This window comes from Rhinolophus hipposideros (genome assembly GCF_964194185.1).
Source record: "Rhinolophus hipposideros genome assembly, chromosome: 21".
In the NCBI taxonomy this organism is placed as follows: Eukaryota; Metazoa; Chordata; class Mammalia; order Chiroptera; family Rhinolophidae; genus Rhinolophus; species Rhinolophus hipposideros.
The window spans coordinates 18,665,162-18,684,989 of record NC_138067.1 but is presented as its reverse complement, the minus strand read 5'-3'; the positions used below and the strand labels follow the sequence as shown (position 1 = coordinate 18,684,989).

The 19,828-nt window shown below is 31.6% G+C and overlaps 1 protein-coding gene across 7 annotated transcripts in view; it reads right to left on the bottom strand.

The window, feature by feature from the left end:
- Window positions 1–19,828, bottom strand: part of NFAT5 (nuclear factor of activated T cells 5) — a 98,719-nt gene that overhangs the window by 43,945 nt on the left and 34,946 nt on the right. For 5 of the 7 annotated variants that reach the window (XM_081031042.1, XM_081031041.1, XM_081031046.1 and 2 more), the window contains one exon: window positions 12,001–12,126. In XM_081031042.1, the coding sequence (XP_080887168.1) occupies window positions 12,001–12,126 (126 nt within the window). Of the gene's footprint in view, window positions 1–3,737; window positions 3,799–12,000; window positions 12,127–19,828 lie in introns of those variants that run through there. The other 2 variants (XM_081031044.1, XM_081031047.1) reach the window with 1 other exon arrangement.

Sequence of the window (19,828 nt, the reverse complement as noted above, 5' to 3'; positions counted from 1 at the left end):
ACTAAATTCACTCATAATTTTTCATTACTTTCAAGGCTAAAGAGCATAGTAATTAATATTAGCATCAATAATGTGATCTACATAATGCCACATGGAAAGATTTTCCCCAACTACCATAAGTCAAAGAACCTAGAGCAATTAGATGATACCAGTTCCATTTTCCAGTTTGTATCCTTGTCAAATTCAGTAGCTGAAATTGGAAAATTCAGTCACTTTAAACTGCATTCCAATTTAAAGAAAAATTTATCAATTTTGTATCATGCATTAATGCAATGTCTTCTTAGTAAATAAATATTTTAAAAGATTTGTAAAAACTAGAAAATCTAGATGCTAATGTCAGTGACAGTTTAGGAGCTGATTTGTAGCCACTTTGGGTTTAAATAAGTTTTTTCCTTGTTTTCTGAAAAATACAATAGAATTCATTTTAGAAAAATAGAAAAGGTGTTATGTCTAATATTCCTCCATCTGTTCCAACTATTGGCAAAAATGAAACCCAATTTTTCTGTGTGTATGAGCCTATAGTCTTCATTTTCAAAGAAATACAAGTATGCAGCATGCAATCTTTGCAGTGGAACACACAAAGCATGCAGCATGAATGCTGTGAACTTGTATTTCTATAAACACCTTTCCCCTACCCACCGCTTTTGAATCTAAGTACCATGCACATGAGAATGCAGAATATGAACATCTCAGGGATCCCTGTCCTTGACAGATGGAAAACACAGGCGGAATAGGAACCCAAAAGCAAGTTATGTGCTGTTTCTTAATTTAATATGCAAGCTATAACCTAGCATTGCTCTTTGATATATATATATATATATATATATATATATATATATATAAATTTATCTTGCAAATCTTATCAAAACAATCATGGTTATAAAACCCAATTGATAAAATCATATATAAATGTCTGTTCTGGGACAGGTATGCCAAACTGTGATCTCATACCCTACGTAAATTGAAATATTCTATACATTTTCTTTGGACAGCTAACACACAATTTTTATATTTTACCTGCAGTTTCCTGGATATAGTTATTAAATAAAAAAGTTCATTAGTAAAAAAATATGAAACTGAAAACATAAGTTCTGTCAGACGACAGCAGTAAGCATCCTCTATTTAAAAAACAGTATTACTTTTTAAAGCCTAGATACTAAATTGAAAAGACTGTACTCATTTTAAGACTGTAACAAATGAGACAATTTTTTTAAACTATAAAACTCTTACCATAGTATCATTGTTGCTCTGATGATGATAATATGTAATATTATAAAATCTTTCACATGAAGATGTTATATTCTGGTTAGCAAGACATCACCTAAGTGTATTAATAATGTTGAGGTGGTGAAGTGGAGGGTAAGAACTAGGAGCCCTTTGAGAGCATGGACAGTATCTTTTACATCTTAGACTATCCCCAACACCTAACATAGTGCCTTATGTGTCATTTGTTATTAAATTCATTCATGGGAAGCCATATTTGATATGTGTGCTCAGTTACATTAAAGTTAAATTGGCAAATAAATGTACCAATGTGTTCATAATGGACACGACACATCAGGTTTTTTAAAAAAGGATTTACTCCTCAAAGTACTTAGACTATATGATACTCTAATAGTACCACTTGATAATGGAGAAAGGTTCAGAAGAAGCTGAAGAGTTTAGAGGTAATTACATGCTGTTTCTACAGAGCGTGCTAATAACTTTCTTGAAACTATATATAAGCTAAATGACCTACTTATATATTAACCCATAAATTTACAAGAATAAAAACTCCTTAATATTATCTATTAAAAAATAAATTCACAAAAATAATATAAAATACATTTTAGATTTCTAAACACTAATTTTTCATTTCTAAGCATTCCCAGAAAGCACTAAAGAACAATCCTGGAAATACTGTAAATGTACTTAAAATATCTACAAAGACCTTTCCGCTGTATCATTAAATATAAATACAAAGACCTTTCCACTGTATCATTAAATATCACGAAAGAACTTAACTGACCTTCTATAGAACTAAAATACTAATGCAGTCCTGCCTCATCTATACATTCTTTTTCATTTATAAGTTCTTACAAAGAAAATATGCTATCTACCTATCCCTACTTTTTTTTTGTTTTCAGTCTCCATTTTTATCTATTAGGAATGCAGAGATTATGTTTAATTGCTGGATTTTAAAATTACAAAAACTCCAACATAAAAATGTTTTAGTAACGTTCTACTTTCTCATTGATCAGAACAGTCATGTGTTTCTATAACTTTTTAATCTTATTTCTTTAAATCCCTTACCAATCCCTCATAATGATGTTTTTCTTTAATTTTTTCTTAAATTTATTCTCACCTAAATAACGTGAATAAATTTTTATTGAGTTTTTTTCCTTTTATGAAAGTTATCTTTAAATCTAGAAGAATTTTATTCTTCCGCAGTATTTTCTGTGACCACAGAGAACACAGCAAACCAAAGGGAAAACAGACTATTTTTACAACTTACTAATGTAAATTTATAATCTCAAAAGAATAGATTACTTCTAAAATTTATAAGTAAAGGGAAGCATTACATCTAGAGTGTTCTAATAATTCTATTATTAGCAGTAGTCAATTACTAGACCAAATGCTAGTAATGATAGTGAACTTAAATTAGATATACGGATTCTTTTTTTAAGAATTAATGAAATCACTAAGGTTTACTATGAATATTCAAAGTAGTCAGGATAAAAAGAACAGCAGATATCTACGTGGATAACCCAGAATTTGTAATAACCCACTATTAACTTGATTAAAAAGATGAAAATGGATTTTTAAATGGTACCACATATAGAAACCCCTAGATTTTATATACTCCTTGCTTAAACTATATTTTAAAATTAATAATTATTAGTTCTAGACTTGTGAACTAGAAATTATTTTAATTACCATATCATTTTAGTGCTTAAAATACCATAAAAAGGAGATACTTTATATGGAACTAACTAAACTTTTTTTAGAAAGCTTTGAAATTAGAAACATTCTTTCAAGTTCTCAGAAGAAACAAGTATCTTTCACTGATTTAAAATGTATGACAGAAATTACATTTATTTAAGCTTCCAAGGTAAAAATGTTTTCCCTAGCATTTAAATAAGCACATATATTTATAACTTTTCAATATCAGTGTAAAATCAGTTGAGTTTCCTAAGAAAGCCATTAAAACAAAAGTCATAAAATTTTGCAAGTGTGATAAGTGAACCAATAGTGGAACGGAGAAGGAGTAAACTATTGACTGCTCAGAAAATAATCATAAAAACAACACAGGATGTTTGGAAACAATTTTCCGGTCTAAAACACTGTTTAACCTTAGTTATTCTTTTTAAGTATTTCATTTTTTCTTACCGGTAACAACGACTTCAGATCTAAACATCTTGTCTGATAAAAGTCACCAGATACAAGGATATATTTTCAGATCAAAGAAGAAAGATATTGAGAGAAAAAAATTATAAGGCCAACATTCATGTTGCCAAGGGATTGAAAAATCTGGAACACACAAAGTGGCTGCAAACCTGCTTTGTCAACACCTTACATGCCAACCTTCGTTTTCTACTTTTCTTTTTCTTCTTATAGTATTAATGTAAAGTTTAAAACTTTACAAAAAGTTTTAATTTCAATCAGTATCAATCCACTATTTAGAAACAAAAAAAAGAAAGGAAGGAAGGAAGAAAGAAAGAAAGAAAAAAGACTTATGAAGAAGTCTGAAAACCGACCTATACCCTGGGTGAGATTGGATGGGTTAAGTGTCTCTGGCACTATTTGTCTTCACTATTGACAGACACTGTCACACAACCCACCACACGATGCCTGTCTCTGAGTGGCGAAGCTAGAATGCAAGTTAAGTGTATTAATAGAAAAAACAACTAGCATCCCAGCATATAAAATAAGCAATCCAGATTACTTTACCAAAAAAAGAAAACAAAAACAAAAAACCCAAAAACAAAAAACAAAAATTGAAGGGTCAATCATTAAATTTATATGTCTAAAACAGTTTCAATTTCCCATTTGTACTTTTCCCACCCAACTTAAGTTTACATGCTACAATAAGCAATGTTTTAAAACAAACTTTAAAAAATTAAATTATTAACATCCAAATAAATGCAAGTGGGGAAATCCATTATCCAAAATTTTTGTTAACTCATATTCACCAATCTCTTCTCCTGTTTACCAATGCAATCTAATCCATAAGCCAGAACAGGTGTTTTCAGTCGGTACCCTTACCCAAATTCTCTTTAAGAGTGGAAAAAGATGTCTCTGACCAACACACTCAAGCAGTAAGAAATATTTATATTTAGCAGCAAAAGAATCTTTTTATTTTTCAGGCCAACTTCTATATACTTCCTCATCCCCCCCAAAAAGAAGTTACCAATTTACACTTTTAAATTAGATATACTACTGTGAATAAAATGTGTGAACCTAGAGGCTCTATTTTAAAAAATAATTAGCACTATAGCTAAAGCTGAAAAGTTTGTTACTGAATTATTGGAGACCATCTTTTTCTTTCCAGTCTATCAAACTGCCAGTCAGGGTTCTAATATTATACAATAATTACACTCCTCTTTTTAATCTGAATTCTAAATTAACTATTTTTACCTTGTCAAAGTACCATTAACGTATTCACAGCATATTTATTAAAGAATGTTTCCTGAAAAATGCTTACAAAGTTTTAAGAGTCCTGACACTTAGAGCAATGTTTTAAATGTCTTTTGTCCTATTTAACTCAAAAGTATCTAAGCATGATGTAAAATGTGTACAAGGCACACATTATATAACTTGGTTTTTAAATCCTTTCCTATTGGAAGAGAAAGATACTTTCTATTATCTAGTGATTTAGCATCAATGGACAACACTGGCTGAAAAAGACTAAAGCCCAGAAAGAATCCTCTATCTCAAATAATTTAAACACAAAAGAAAATAATTACACTAGCTGATAACTGCATTTATTACACTGTCAAAGACCAAAGGAAGTACAGGGGACAATTTGTATACTACTTGAAAGGTAATATTACAATAAAACAAAACAGAGATTATCACTATATTAGCTTAAATAAGAACTGGAGAGGAAAAGTTCTGAGGGATACTATTTGAAGGTCACATCAATGCTTTATCATATAATCCATTTAAAAAATTGTTTAGAGTAAGTAATAAAGGTATTCCTACCAACTCTAGTCCGTCTTCACATTTCTTATTTTTATACAGGTAACCAAAAAAGGAAAATAGTATCGATATTTTTTTCAATCATTTAATATTTATTTTATTTTTTTAGTTTGAGGTGCACAAAACAATGTAATAGTTAGACATTTATCATTTAGTATTAAAATTTTCTATTTTAATCAGGTTTTGCACCTGGATCTGGATTAGATTCAACTGTAGACAATATAAATTGCCTAGGCAAAAAACAGAAGATAAGTCATACATTTCTCAAAAAACAAGTTTTGATAACTCATCATGCATCTTTATTATTTCAGTAAAAAGAAAAGTGGGATGAGAATTCTAGGAAAAACTCTTAAGCAGTCAACTTTACAGAATCATCCCTTTAGGAACTATCTTTTCTACGGCTCATCATCCTCTGACAAAGTTCTTTTTATATGCAAGGGTTCCTACTGAGAGAGTATCAACTCTAAAGAATTAAGTCAGAAAGTAAATCACATGGCCCATGTGTGAGGCTGTATCTTGACTGATATGCAAAACTTCAAAATAAAGTCAAAAATAAACTGGGTGTGAACTGAAAGAGATAAGCAAAACAAGGTTTAGAAAAACTTACTTGTATAAAAATAAGATCTATTTTTAAAAATCTTACCAACAAAGAAAGGAGAAACACGTGGGAGGGAGATCAATGTTTATTGAATGATCACTAATTGTCAGGTAATGTTAAGTATTTTACATATTTATCTTCATAGTAACTTTAAGATAAAGTTGGTGTAATTGTCTCGTTACAGAGGTGATATTATTAGAAATTTATTTAACTTCCACAAGACTCCATCTACCTGATAGAAATGATATAACAGATTCAAATTAGGTCTTTATGATGTAAAGCCCATGCTTATTTTGTTATATTTCATATGTGGGAAAAATAAATAGAAATAAACCCATAATATGTGTGTATGTGTGTGCGTTTGATCTAGAGTGTCACTGTATGGGCCTGGCATGTTAAGGTGTTTTCTCATTCATTTTCTGATTTAGTTTAATTGACAGTAATACCTTGTGAAGGAGTGACATGAGAAGAATGAATTTTACCCCAGTGGGTTAAATAAATACTGCCAATAAATACATACTTATATTTATGGATGAAAAGTTAATGTACCCTTACTTACGCCAAAAATAATTCATCAAGTACCTAATATATGCAACATTTTTGTTACTTTTTAAGAGCATAGCTCATTAGGCATTTTGACTTATTTTAATCAACTGCCACCTGGTGTTTTTTAAATTATGAAATAATTTAAAAAGCTAAACACCCATGTACCCTCTGCTTATATTTAGCAAATGCTTACATTCTACTACGCATGATTTTATTTTTAAGAGAAAAAAAATGTCACAAAAACAAGTGAAGTCTTTTGTTGTATCCTTCCCTAATCCATTCCCCTCATTCTTGCCTCTGCTGGAGTGTTATTTATACAACTTTATTAATGTTATTTATACAACTAACTGTAATAAAGCAATCAGTTATGGCATCACATGTGCTTATAATATTATCAATCTTATCAGTGATACAAAAAGTCCACTTCCATGAAATCAGTAATGCAAAATTGTACAAAACACATAAAAACAGAAATTGCCTCAATTTTCCATATGTATTTGGCCTATGAATGGTTGAGAATCTGTGAACAGTTTTAAAATGCTATTCTAGACTCAGATAATATAAAAATATGCTTATTCTATCAGAAACTGAATAAATCTCAATCTTTATAAAAGTTATTGCTAAAAATTATTGAGAACAATAAAAAGGGAAACATAAGGAATAAATCAATAATAGGCCATGTGTACTTTTGGTCAACGATAATTCATAATATGGATAGTCTCCTAAATTGGTAGTTGTTTCTAAATTAACTGTTATGACCCAAGTTTGCTTATGCTTTTCATTCAAAAAATACAGACATTAGCATAAATCTATACATACATACATATCTATATGTACAGTGGATGTATTTAGGTTTACTATGTAGTATCAGTAAAAAGACAGAATGAGGAGTAGAGTTTTTAAACCTACTTGCAACACGTTTGTAACTAAGATCGGACTTCCTTCTGAAAAGTAGTCCAGTTTTCTACGAAAAGTAGGAATGGCCATATGGAATAACCAACATCAACTCATATTTTAGCTCACAACATCAATGCATAGGTTACACAGGTGAATTATGTTTCCTGTGAATGGGCTTTGGGTTTACCGTAATCTTAGGAACAGTATACTAACTACATAAATGGCCAAAATTCTGAAATATGTTAATCTAGTAACCCAGGAGAGGAATCAAGGCAAATTTACTCCCCAAATTTAGTCAACTCAAGAAAATCCAAATTACACAACTGTAAGTACTTTCTGACACTAGTAAATGTGTTATAATAAATTCAATGCACTATGTAATTCTGTTGCTGTGAATCAGTTCTATTGAAAATTAATATTCTTCTAGAAATCATATTTCCATTTTGCAGATCCTAAAACTTGCAGAGGAGGAATATGGCTTTTTCAGTTCAATATCCTATGACTGCCTTCTAGGATATTGTTTCCCTAATTGAAGTGACAGCACACAATGCTAACGAAATTCCCTAAAGAACAAGGGCAAGGAGAAAAGAACTTAGACCCCAGTAGGAAAGAAGAGCGGGATGCTGTGCTTGGAAGGACTGAGATATGATGATATGCAAATTGCCTAGCACAATTCCTATCACACAGTAGGAATTCAAAAATGACAAATTATATTTTCTTCAACTCAATTTTTGTTGTGATGGATGGTTTAGAAATTCCTGAAATTTTAATTTAGGTGATTAAGATGTCTGAAATAAATGAAAGCATAGCTGTTCTTTGATTATAGAACATTAAGTTAGTTCTTTAGTGTGTTCTCCTATAGTATAAATAGCACTCAATTAAGTTCATTCAGTATAGAAAATACCTTTTGATATTTGAGATTTATTAGTTGTTGTGGCATAGAATTCAAAGTACTGTTTATTAAATCTCTTCTAACGGAAATGTTTATTATATGGATCACTTCATAAAGAGTTGTTAATTTAAATTATAGCCTTAAAAACCTCCAGTCATCAAACTAGTGGAGATATTCAACAGAGATTTCTAATGTACATGCTGAATGAGTGTATATACCTATGTTAAAAACTGCTATAAAGTATTAGTGTACTGAGAATATATTACTTCTAAAAAGAGTACTAATGTGTAATTACTGAAAGTAAAATAACAAATTTTATGAAAACAAAAGAATTACTACCTAGTTATTCTTAAGATTCTCTCACTGAATTACAAAATGTATGGTTTGATTAACTCACTGTTTACTCAAAAAATTGAAATAAAAACTTTAAAGAAACTTGAAATAGTCACCTTAGCAAAATCATATTTTGATATAAACTAATAAAACATAATGTCATATATCAAAATGAAGACAAATAGAGGCTAGAATAGAATAAGAAAATAATTTGATTTCTTAAAATGATTAAAAGCTTATTGTCCACTTCTGTCAAAGACTTCCTATTTTTAATAAATTAAGTCAATCTAAGGATAAAACATATAAACATATAAGTAGATTTGAAAATGTATTTAATTGGTAAGTAAACTGTATTGCAATAAAGCTGTTATTTAAAGAAAACACCTGCCATTCTCCTTTCAGAAACCCCAAATTCTAATGTAACTTTTATTTCTCCTAACTACTTACATTTTAGTTCTTTATTACCTATACTATAGGAATCACACACACAAAAAAGAATCCTTTCACAATTTGCATTTCTTCTTGATCAACTCCTTATTTTGCCAAAAAATACCTTGAGTTCATTTGGATAACTTTTTTGCACTGGGAAAACAGCTCCTGTCTTAATGACTGAGAACCTACAACAGTACTGTTCAGAAAGTCTGTATTCCTAAAACTTTTCTTCACTCACACACTGAACTTCAAACTCTTAATTACCTTTCCAGTGGGACAAAAACAGAGGTCTTTAAAAAACGGGGGAGGAGTACAAATTTCAGAGTGGTGATTCTCAACTACACTTCCCAGGTTTTGACACTTGACCCCATGGAGAGGGGACGAGGTACGTAGACATAAGTCCTCTTTCCTCCACTCTCAAGCTGGGACTTACCGGATAAAAAGATGTTACTGATGGGAGTATGTAAAAGTGTAAATAGTGTAGAGGCAGAAAAAGATTTGAGAGACACTCTTCTACCCAATATTCTGGATTGTGGATTAGCAGCATCACGTTTATTCATTCTCCCGGTAATTTGTAAGGGAAAATATCTAGGTTGGTGAATCTGAGAAACATATTTTTAATAATTAAATAATAAAAAATGTACATGAATACCTACATGCCCAGCCTCTAAATTTTAAAACTTAAATTGATTTAGAACTTGTGAAACACAAACCTTTATGGCAGAACTAGAAGTCTGTTCCCACCAGGCCCTCATACCTGATAGCAGCCAATCCGGCTCCTTCAAAACTCTGAAGAATTAACTACATTAAGAGTCATCATTTTTATGCATTTCATACTTAAACAGCAAATGCTATAGATGAAAAAAAAAAACTCACAGAAGTCTAAATTAATGTTCCTTTCCTTAGACATCTAGTCTTTTTTCTGGGAAACATTGAATAACTGGTAATTTACTTTAAATCTCTCTCTCTGACAGTTATGAAGGATGAAGGATATTAATATGTCAAATAAAAAGCAACTCTCATGATATATACTAACTGATCTCTCTACAATTATAATGTAATTTAATCTCTCACCTATAATGTTATATGACAAAGATTCTATTCTACCAATGAGACATTAGAATCCCAGAATAAGACTATGTTGGTTACTAAAAGTAAATTTATGTCTAAAAAAATTACAGATGACTTGGTTTGAGATCACAGAAATTTTCTGTGTGTGAATATAAGAAAACTGTCAAGGTTACCTCCTTGCTCTCTTCACCATCATTACAAAGTCAACAACTTCTCAATCTTGTAAGAATTTATAACTTTAGAATATTTCCTGGGTTAATTATCTTATTTCCATGATTTTTCAACTAACAGCTTTCAATCTAATTTATCTGGAAAGGATTTTCTCAAATATATGAAGGGAGGGAGGGAGGGAGAGAGGATCAACATTCCATGAGTGACCCAAATCAAAGAACTTTTCAATATTTATATATAAAAACTTCTAAAATTCAATTAGGTATTATTTAAAAGGAAGTTTTGTTCTTTTCCCAAACCTAGCTAACACTTTTTCAGCTTTTAAAAGGAACTGGATCTACTGTCAACAGATGTTAAAAAGCACAGAAGAAACAGACTTTTAGTTCTATACAGATTCAAGATGTCTTTAAAAAACAATCTCAAAAGATACAAAAGAAATCAGTTAGTCAATTTCTACCTGTGGATTTAAAGTGAAACATTTCATTAGAAAATCTTTTTTTTTCCCATATTTTGTTGTCTGATACAAATTTTAAACTAGATTAAAAATTTAAATTCCAGGAAAACTATTCAGGGACATTTTAGAACCCAGTGGATATAAAGTGAAACCAGGTCATCTTACCAATTTTATTACTAAAAAGTTCACAATTAAATCCACAGAATCTGTTAGAAAATGTCTGGCAACACATGAACAGTGAGCAGGGCTGATAAGTTTCTTTGCCATGTTTTGTTTTCCTGCCGCCAACTAGGAAGGCAGCAAACACTGCAATATACACAGCTCAGGGGAAAGATTGGTACACAAGGTTAATGGTACATAGATTAACACATACAAGAAAAATATCCCAAGTTCTAACATAGTACCAATATCCTCATTTAAATAACAACTTTCTGTCTCATTGTTTTTTATGAAGTGAAAAGAATTTACTGAAAACTGTGCTTGGATGGACTTCAAGTACCATTTGCAAAGAGGTACTGTATTAGACAAGAAACCTCTAGTTAGTCAGACAGGTAAAACTGTAGAATATATATATGTACATATATATATATGGTTTTTTTCCCTTTTTTTAAACCAAATACACATAGCAGTCTATAAACCCAACTAAAAGAAGAACACAGTTGGGCAATCAAATATTTTTGAAAGCATTCTTATTAATTTATCACTAATCAAGACTTTTTTCTGTTAGCTTTTCTGTCAATCTTTTATTCTAATTAAATCAAAATTTGAACCAGTTTTATATAATTATAATTATATATTTATAAAGTGCATGATTTGAGAGCTGAGTAAAAGTAAAAGACAAATTTCAAACATTAGTTTTCATACTGTTTCACTGATATAAAAATGTCTATATAAATATCACATTCAAATCTTTCATTACTTTCAACTGAATGAAAAATAAGTATAGTCACATGTTTTTCAATGTAGGGAAAAAGTTATAGTAACATGCTACAAACAGAAAAGAGACTTGAGTGCTTGAGTCTTTTTTCAGAGTATACAAAGAAAATATTTTTTTCCTTTTTTTAAAGCATATTAAAAAAATAATTGTTAAATGTAATTTAATAGATATAATTTTCTATCCATAGCTTGGTATTTAACCTTCCTATGTGCAGTCAACAAAAGAGCTTTAATTTCACTCTCATGGTTAAAGACAAGGTCCATTCTAGGAGATGGCAGTAATAGAAGTGCCAAAGTGAAATTTTAATAAATAATAATTATATCAATAAAATTACATTGAAAAATTTTAATTTTAAAAGTATATATTTTAAAACCTCTTAAAACAAAGCCTCAAATCACACTCTTTTTGATATGGACTTTGCCAGCACTGTTCATGTTGGCCAGATAATAACTCTAGTTATCTTTAATAAAGTAAAATGATATGCATACCAGCAGCAACTACAGCTGGAGGAGGCGAGCCTGCCTCACCACCACTTGTCTGACTCATTGATGCTACAGATGTTTCTCTAGATGGAGGTAACTGTAACTCCTTTGGGAGAAGATCATAGACAGATTCTACGGAGGGAAAGGAGAAAAAATTTTGAAAAGAGCGTAAGTCAATAACCTAATATATGAGCATGAATATGTCTTTTCATTCACAAGAACTGTATTACACACACACACACACACACACACACACACACAAATACTCCATGTAATTAATGTAAAAAATTATTAGAAAATTTTTATCATATAATATTATTGAACAGAAGAATACATTTTCTATTAGTTCTGCCCCATGTTTTCTTCTTGGCTTTATTTATCCCTTATGCTTAAGATGGTCTCCAGAAAAAGTTACTAAATTTTAAAATTGGATAAAACTAGATAGAAGAATGTCAAACATTCCAAGATGTTCCAGTATCTCCCTTTGTAACAGTGATTGTAACTTATCATCTTTCACATATTGAGATAGCATATACTAGTATATATTAGCTTTAAATTGCCTTCTCTAATTAGACCACCAGTCTAGTCCTGCTCTGATATATACAGCACCTTTTAGTAAATATTTTAGTTTGTTCTCATAATTCATTTTTCCCTCCGAAAGCAGCTAAAAAAAAAAAATGTCATGGCTCAAGGAAATACTTCTTACTCTGAGAAATCTCCAACTCTAGAAAGGGATACTTTTAAATCAGAAAGCACTATTGCCTATCTTTGATTATGATTACTTGTTTCCCAGATTGAAGAATACTATATATCTTTTTAATGTATTTCATAATACTGTCCATAAAATTAAGTTTCTATCTACTGTTTAAAAAATTATGTTATTATCATATGGTCTTTGGACAGAAATAATTCTCAACATATCCTCTAAAGGTAGTAGAATCAACATTGGAAGAAACTTCAAAAGACCAGTTAGAATCATATGCTCATTTTCAAAAGAACCAAGGCACAGAGTTTAAGGGACTTGCCTCATATTGCAAGAAATACAACATTCCAACAATTAAAGAAGATTATTAATTATTTGCAGGAGTGATTAAAAAAAATGTAGGTAACCAGCCATATGCGATATTTTATCCTTGGTAACAAACAATACTTTTAGTTAACTGTTGATTACTAAATTCATAAATACTTTTATCCTCCCAGTTAATCATTAAAGCACATATCCTAACTTTGATGTGGATAGGGATAAGGAAGAATGTTGTGAAGGAAGGCTAAAATTAGAAGTTGTATTATTAAATGATCTTCATTCCTAGTAAAGAATCAACTTAAAAGTTTCTTTTGAAGAACGCTAACACTTGAAATTTTCATCTTCAAAGCATTTGGCAAATTGGACATCTGTCTCACTATCTAGTAAGCCTTGACTGAAAGTTTTCAGCCTGTTAAAATGTGCAGAGGTGGCAGGTTGGCTTAGTTGGTTAGAGCGTGGTGCTGATAACACCAAGGTTGCCAGTTTGATCCCCACATGGGCCACTGTGAGCTGCGCCCTCCTTAAAAAAAAAAAAAAAATGTTGCTAAAAGCCTTAAGAAATGACCTCCATCTTTCAAACAATACAGGGGGAAGATAGGGAGAACCTAATTAAAACAGAAATTCCATGGCATCAAATATTGATTTTAATACAATTATTATTCTCAAACCATGCTGAAAACAAGAATTCTTACACATAAAAGAGGAACACAGTTGAGTCCTTGTTTTTGTCCAAATAAAAAGAAAATTTGAAAATAAAAATTAGCTTAGATGAAAAGGGAAAGGATCTACCAAAATACATTTATGTCAAGGGAAAAACACTTATCCTACTAATATATCCCGCCCCATTACTAACAGCGTTTCATTGGTTGGGACTATTTCTCTATTTCTCTAATTATTAAAATTAATAAATCAAATCAAAACAAACCCTTGTGGATTGAAACATTCTCCATTTCCCTAAGAAGGGTATAGAGTTAAATCTACATTATATGTACAAAAGCATTGCTAATAAAAATACATTGGAAAGAAAAAAATACATGGGAAAGTAACTAAATACAGAACGTATCATATATCAGCCATCCCCATAGCCTGACCCTTAAAACAAATGAAATAACATGAAAGGTCAAGTGGAAGGTTTAAAAAGCATGGATTCATTTCTTCATCAAAAGTATTTTCTGTTTAACTGACTCAAGTGTTTGGAAACTGAAGAAGTCATTAGTTTTAACATATCTATCCAAAGGAAGCAGCAGTTAATATAGTCATTACCATCACAGGCTCTGATTTCAGACCAAACTGGGTTGGCTCTGCTACTTAAATAACCTCTCCAAGACTTTAAATTCTCATTTAAACTCTTTAACCCCATTATCGCAAAGATATTCCCTCTAAACTGTAACTGTATAACTCAACCACACATATATTCTAGCGTTACTCTTGTCTACTTCTCGTAAGACAGAAAAAGATTAAAAGAATATGTATTATGCTGTTAATACTATTGTCACTTAGTATTAAATTTAGTCCAAATTAAACACTTTCATAGTCTCCATTAGTGAAAAAGTCCTGAACAAGAGCATAGGTACTTTAAATCCATGAAAACGACAGTCCTAAATTAAGTGATAGCTACTGCATGTTAAGCTGCTATATCTATTTTTCTTGTTATTTGTTAAATCAGGTAGACAGATAAAGGAGGAATGAAATTCTAGGTTTATAAACATAGAATATGAAGAAAGAGAATGGAAAATCCATAATGGATTTCCTGAGGAGAGACTTCTTAGAAAACAAAAGTAAAATCACTTCTAGAATTTATTTTTAAAGGAGAATGGTTGCAAAGCTTCTTTTTGGGGTGGTAAAAATGTTCTAAAATTAGATTATGGTTACACAACTCTAAATATACTAACAACCACTGAGTATGTACACTTTAAATGGGCGAATTTTATGATACGTAAATTACACATCAGTAAAGCTGTTTTTAAAAAAGAGAGAGAGAAATAAAACAAGTACAAGCGAGCAATGCACAAGAGCAAGCTAGGTCTCTCAATGTTCCTAATAAACTTCATGGAAAAAAATCGCTCTTCATATAATGGCTGTTTGTGAAAAGTGAAATTATGAAGAAGGCCAAGCTGCCAACTAATCTAATTTGCTTTTTAAGGCTCTTCTAGAGGATCAGGAAAATGCTTCAAGCATAGTTATTCTAAATTTAGTAAAATGTCTGATGGAAATCATCCAAAGTTCTTATAAATAAGAAGAAATACAGACTTAATAAAATAGATGACTCTGAAAGACTGCACCCAAAATGTATGGGTTCAACGTGGAGAGAGGTGGTTAATAATCAACTTGAACAAAGATACTGAATTTGTGAAGGACAGGCTTAAATTAGAGGGACAGACTGTATGTCATACTCATCACAGATCATGAAAGGCTAGAATATTTGTCCAAATGAGTAAAGTGAAATTTAATAAGGACTAATGTAACAGCTGGTAAAAACTGCTCTTGTGCAATGTACTTAAAAGCCCTTACTCTCTTTTTAAAATTTAGTAATGATTTTACTTTTGTTTGGTAAGGAATTCTGTCATTGGTCTACCAGGATTGGGTGACTATTCGTGAACAGTGGGTTCACGGATGTCTTATATTTTTTCTATTAATGTTGCAAATAACTTGTGCAATAGTAATGTTTAATAAACTCACTTAATGGTTCATTATGAATTTTAGTTGACCAAAATCCAATATACCAGCTTAAGTATTCATGCAGTAGAATTAGGGCAGGTGGGCTACAATAAATAACTCTGTTAACATACATTATGAACATAAGCGTATGAAAAAAGAAATTAGGCAAAAAGGGGAACAAGCTCAGAAGAGCAAGAATTTGTCTAACCTTGGTGCAATAGTGCAGAGCAGAGCCTAGGACAACTAGGGGAAAGGAAGAAATGGAAGAATGAAATCATTTTCAGATATTGAAAGCAAACTAATGCTTCCCAATGTTGGGTGGGAAGGTGAACGGTGTAAAATGGGCTGACTGGCTTGTTTGCTTGGTCATCAGTAAACTCTAACTGATCCATTTATGTCACTGATTATTTCTGGGTCAATTTGGTCCTTTATTCTTCAACACTGACTACGAAGGGGAGAGAGTCTCACTACACTGCATCAAACTCAAAGTGGACAGAAATTCTACCCTGAGGGCACAAGGCAGTGAAAGAGAAAGGAAAAATTGGTAACTTAATAGTGTAGCTTTTTTTCTCCTTCTCATTTGGGAATTGTGTTCCCTAACTGCCGATCGCCCAAATCCCATTCTCTACTACTACCCTTTGCATGTTGCTCAGTTCCGGGAAACGATAAAAAGACTTGAAACCCCCATATTCCTTCCCTTTCCCCCAGAAGAACCCTGGGAGATAAAACAAAGAAAACAGCTAAGAAAAGCATGCTTTTCTTGTTCTCTCTCAGCAAAATAACAACATTAGTAATACAACTACAGCTACCATTCATTGAGCATTCGTCGGGGGAGGCACTGTGCAAAGCTCTTTATATACATATTCTGACATAATTTCACAACAATCCTGTGAGGTAGATTTTCCCAATAAAGAATTTGAGGCTTGTGTAATAGTGAAAAACGAAAAACATGATAAAACAAAAGAAGGGAGTGATAAATATAAGGTTTAGGACAGTGTTTTCCTTCGATGGGGAGTCAGAGAGAGGACAGAGAATATTTATTCAACCCATGGCCCTCGCTGTACGGCTAACAGCCAACATCACTGCCGGACACCTCCTAATTCACCTAATTGGCGGCGCCACTCTAGCTCTCCTAAGCATCAGCACAGCTACCGCCTTCGTTACATTCATTATTCTTATATGAAAGCAGAAATACATTAGACTGAACAGTGGGTTCATGGATGTTCTTAGCCTCACAGAGTAACTATAAGGCTTAAATAAAACAATCTGCTAAAAAGAACTCTGTAAATTATTTTTCCTTTTTGGAATTTTTATCCCCACCTCACCACTGTTGACCTGGTAGCTAGTACTCAACGTTCAACTGCTTTAGCGTCAGAAAGTAAAGACCAAAATTGTCAGAGAGCCCACGTACTTTATGACTCCTCGGAAAACTATCTCATTTACTTTCAGGTAACAGAAGTAAATAAAAGTTGTACACAATACTAGACTTAAGTGCATGTAGAAATGAACAATAAAAAAGGTGGGGGGAGCTCTGTAAATAAGATGTTTCTGTTCAATTGTCAAGCAAGCAGCTAAATGGAAATATCTGTGGTAAAAGGATGACACTTTGTGTTGGGAATACTTAAAAAATTTAACAGAAAGTGAACTAATGCTCAGTATGGATATTTGTTACTCAAATAATGAATGCTCCCTCACATCAGATGCAGATACTATAATACTGAAAAGTCCATTAAAAAATGTTTGTGTCTTGTTTTAAAAATAAGATTACTGTTTTGTTTTTTTGTTTTTTTACTTTAAATACTAAACCACTGTAGCACACAAAGAGTCTAAAAACTCTCAAAAAGTCCTTGCAAATGGTTTGGGAACTAATTGCGTTTCTCTTGCATCTCTCTATTAACTATCTCAGTAAGCTGGTGAATCCCGATGCTATGGTTTCACATCAGACATTCAAAAACAAAATGTCTAGCACCTCCACTGTTCTGCATTGAAAAGAGACAGCATTCACTCTGTTAAAAACACTTCAGCCTCAGTCATCATACTTGGCATCTCCACTGGAAAAATGTACTGGCTGCAGGTCTACTGGATATTTGGTTTCTAAAAGATTATTAAGTCCAAGAATAACTGGTAGGTGATGCTGTTTTAATAAAATGTTTTAAGTTCAAATCAATTTAGTAGTTTGCTGTCACATACTTACTTAATCATATCACTTCTTCCTGATCGTATTTTATTATAGAGCACAATCTAGTGTTCTAAGGTAATTTTAAATAATATACAGAGCATAAATTATATCAATTTGGGGAATAAGAAAAACGAGGTGCACAATCCTTTTAATGTAACACATTACGTATTTTTTCTAGTAGGTATTACTTTTCACTTAAAAACTTCATGATTATTTTCTAAATAACAACAGTGATAAAATACAGAATGGAATATAATATTGAACTAACCATTCTAATTAATTTTTATTATTTTCTGAAGAAATTACTTAAGTTTGTCCCAGAAAAAACAACTTTCAAAGTCATATCTACAACAAACTATTGAGTAAAAAAAATTATAATTTTCAAAGCTCTTACAAAAGTACGCTTACAATAGAGCTTTGAGAACTGCAGCGTTCAGAGTCCAAGAAAGATGAGGAGGACGCAGGGGTATAGGTCCAAGAGGGATGAGCAGAAGCCTAGTGGGGTATGGAGTGTGGAATGAGGTATTTATATATTTATGAGGTGTTTCAAAGTATAATTTCACAAATACCTATTAATTACAAAGGAGAAATAGGGTAACTTTAAAGTGAAGACGTTTGACAGACACCACCTTCAGAGCACCTTCAGTAATGACAAATCAAAATTGTATGCCCCTGAGAGGATGCAATAAGAATTGATCGTTACTCTGTGATGCACAGCTGGAATGCAATCATGAGGAAGACTGCAATCGCAAATTAAGAGACGTTCCACAAAATAACTGACTTCTAATCTTCAAAAGTATCACAATCATGAAAGTCCAGGAAAGACCAAGGAACTATTTCAGATTGAAGGAAACTAACAAAACATGACAACTAAATGGGCAAGTAATTCTAAACTGGATCCTTATGCTACAGGATATCACTGCAACAACTGGAGAAACCTGAATGGGGTCTAAAGATTAGATGGGTAAAAACATATTGATTTTTTTTTTAAATTTTGGTGGTTATATTGTAATTATGTTGGAGAATATCCTTGTTTGTTAGAAATACCTACTAAAGTATTTAGAGGTAATGGAGCAGCATGTCAGCAACTTCCTCTAAAATAATTCAGGAAAAAATAAAAACGTTCTTTGTGTACTCACAACTGTTTTATAAGTTTAAGATCATTCCAAAAGTACACAGATGCACGTGTGCAAGTTTCACTAAAAATTTAATAGTTAATTACTACACAGTCCAAAATTTAGCTCAGTAACTAGTAGTTTTACTTTTTTAAATCGAAACTTCCAAAGAAATGAATATATCAAGGGAAACAAGCTTATTTCATGTCTTCATTCGGATATCTGGCTATCAGAAACAATCTACATTGTCCTCCCTCTCATGTCTGTTACCATTTCTGTCTAAAATCATACAAACAAAACCAAATACTTTGGTAGTGCCGTGAGAATGGCAAACAGGATATGAATTTAAAGATGTTTAGGAAACAGATAGAGAGAAGCCTAGCAATTGATGATGCTGGGCACACAAACTGCTTTACTTTTGTTTTGTCTACAAAAATGTGCCTTAGAACTGGAATAGAAAATTATTCATTTATTTAAAGTATTGTTTTTAAAAACAGATACATGATAAAAATGAAACTTCTTCATGAACTCACCATCCAAAGATAACTATTAAAACACTAATACATTTATGTTTCCTTTCCATATTTTTCTATGCATATTTTTAAAAGTTGAATAATGCAACGTAAACTTAATATCAAACTTTTCATTGAACATTAGTTTCTCACATGTACTGTATCTTTGACACCTTCATATTGCTATGCGTCATCTTTATGTCTATTTTCTATCTCTCCAATTAGCTGAAAACGCTTCAAGGGCAGAAACTACGGCATGTCTTCTTTGAAGGACTAGAGTTTAGCAGTACCTACTTACAACAGGTATTCAAAGTTTAGTGAGGAGGTTATCAAATACTAAGGAAAG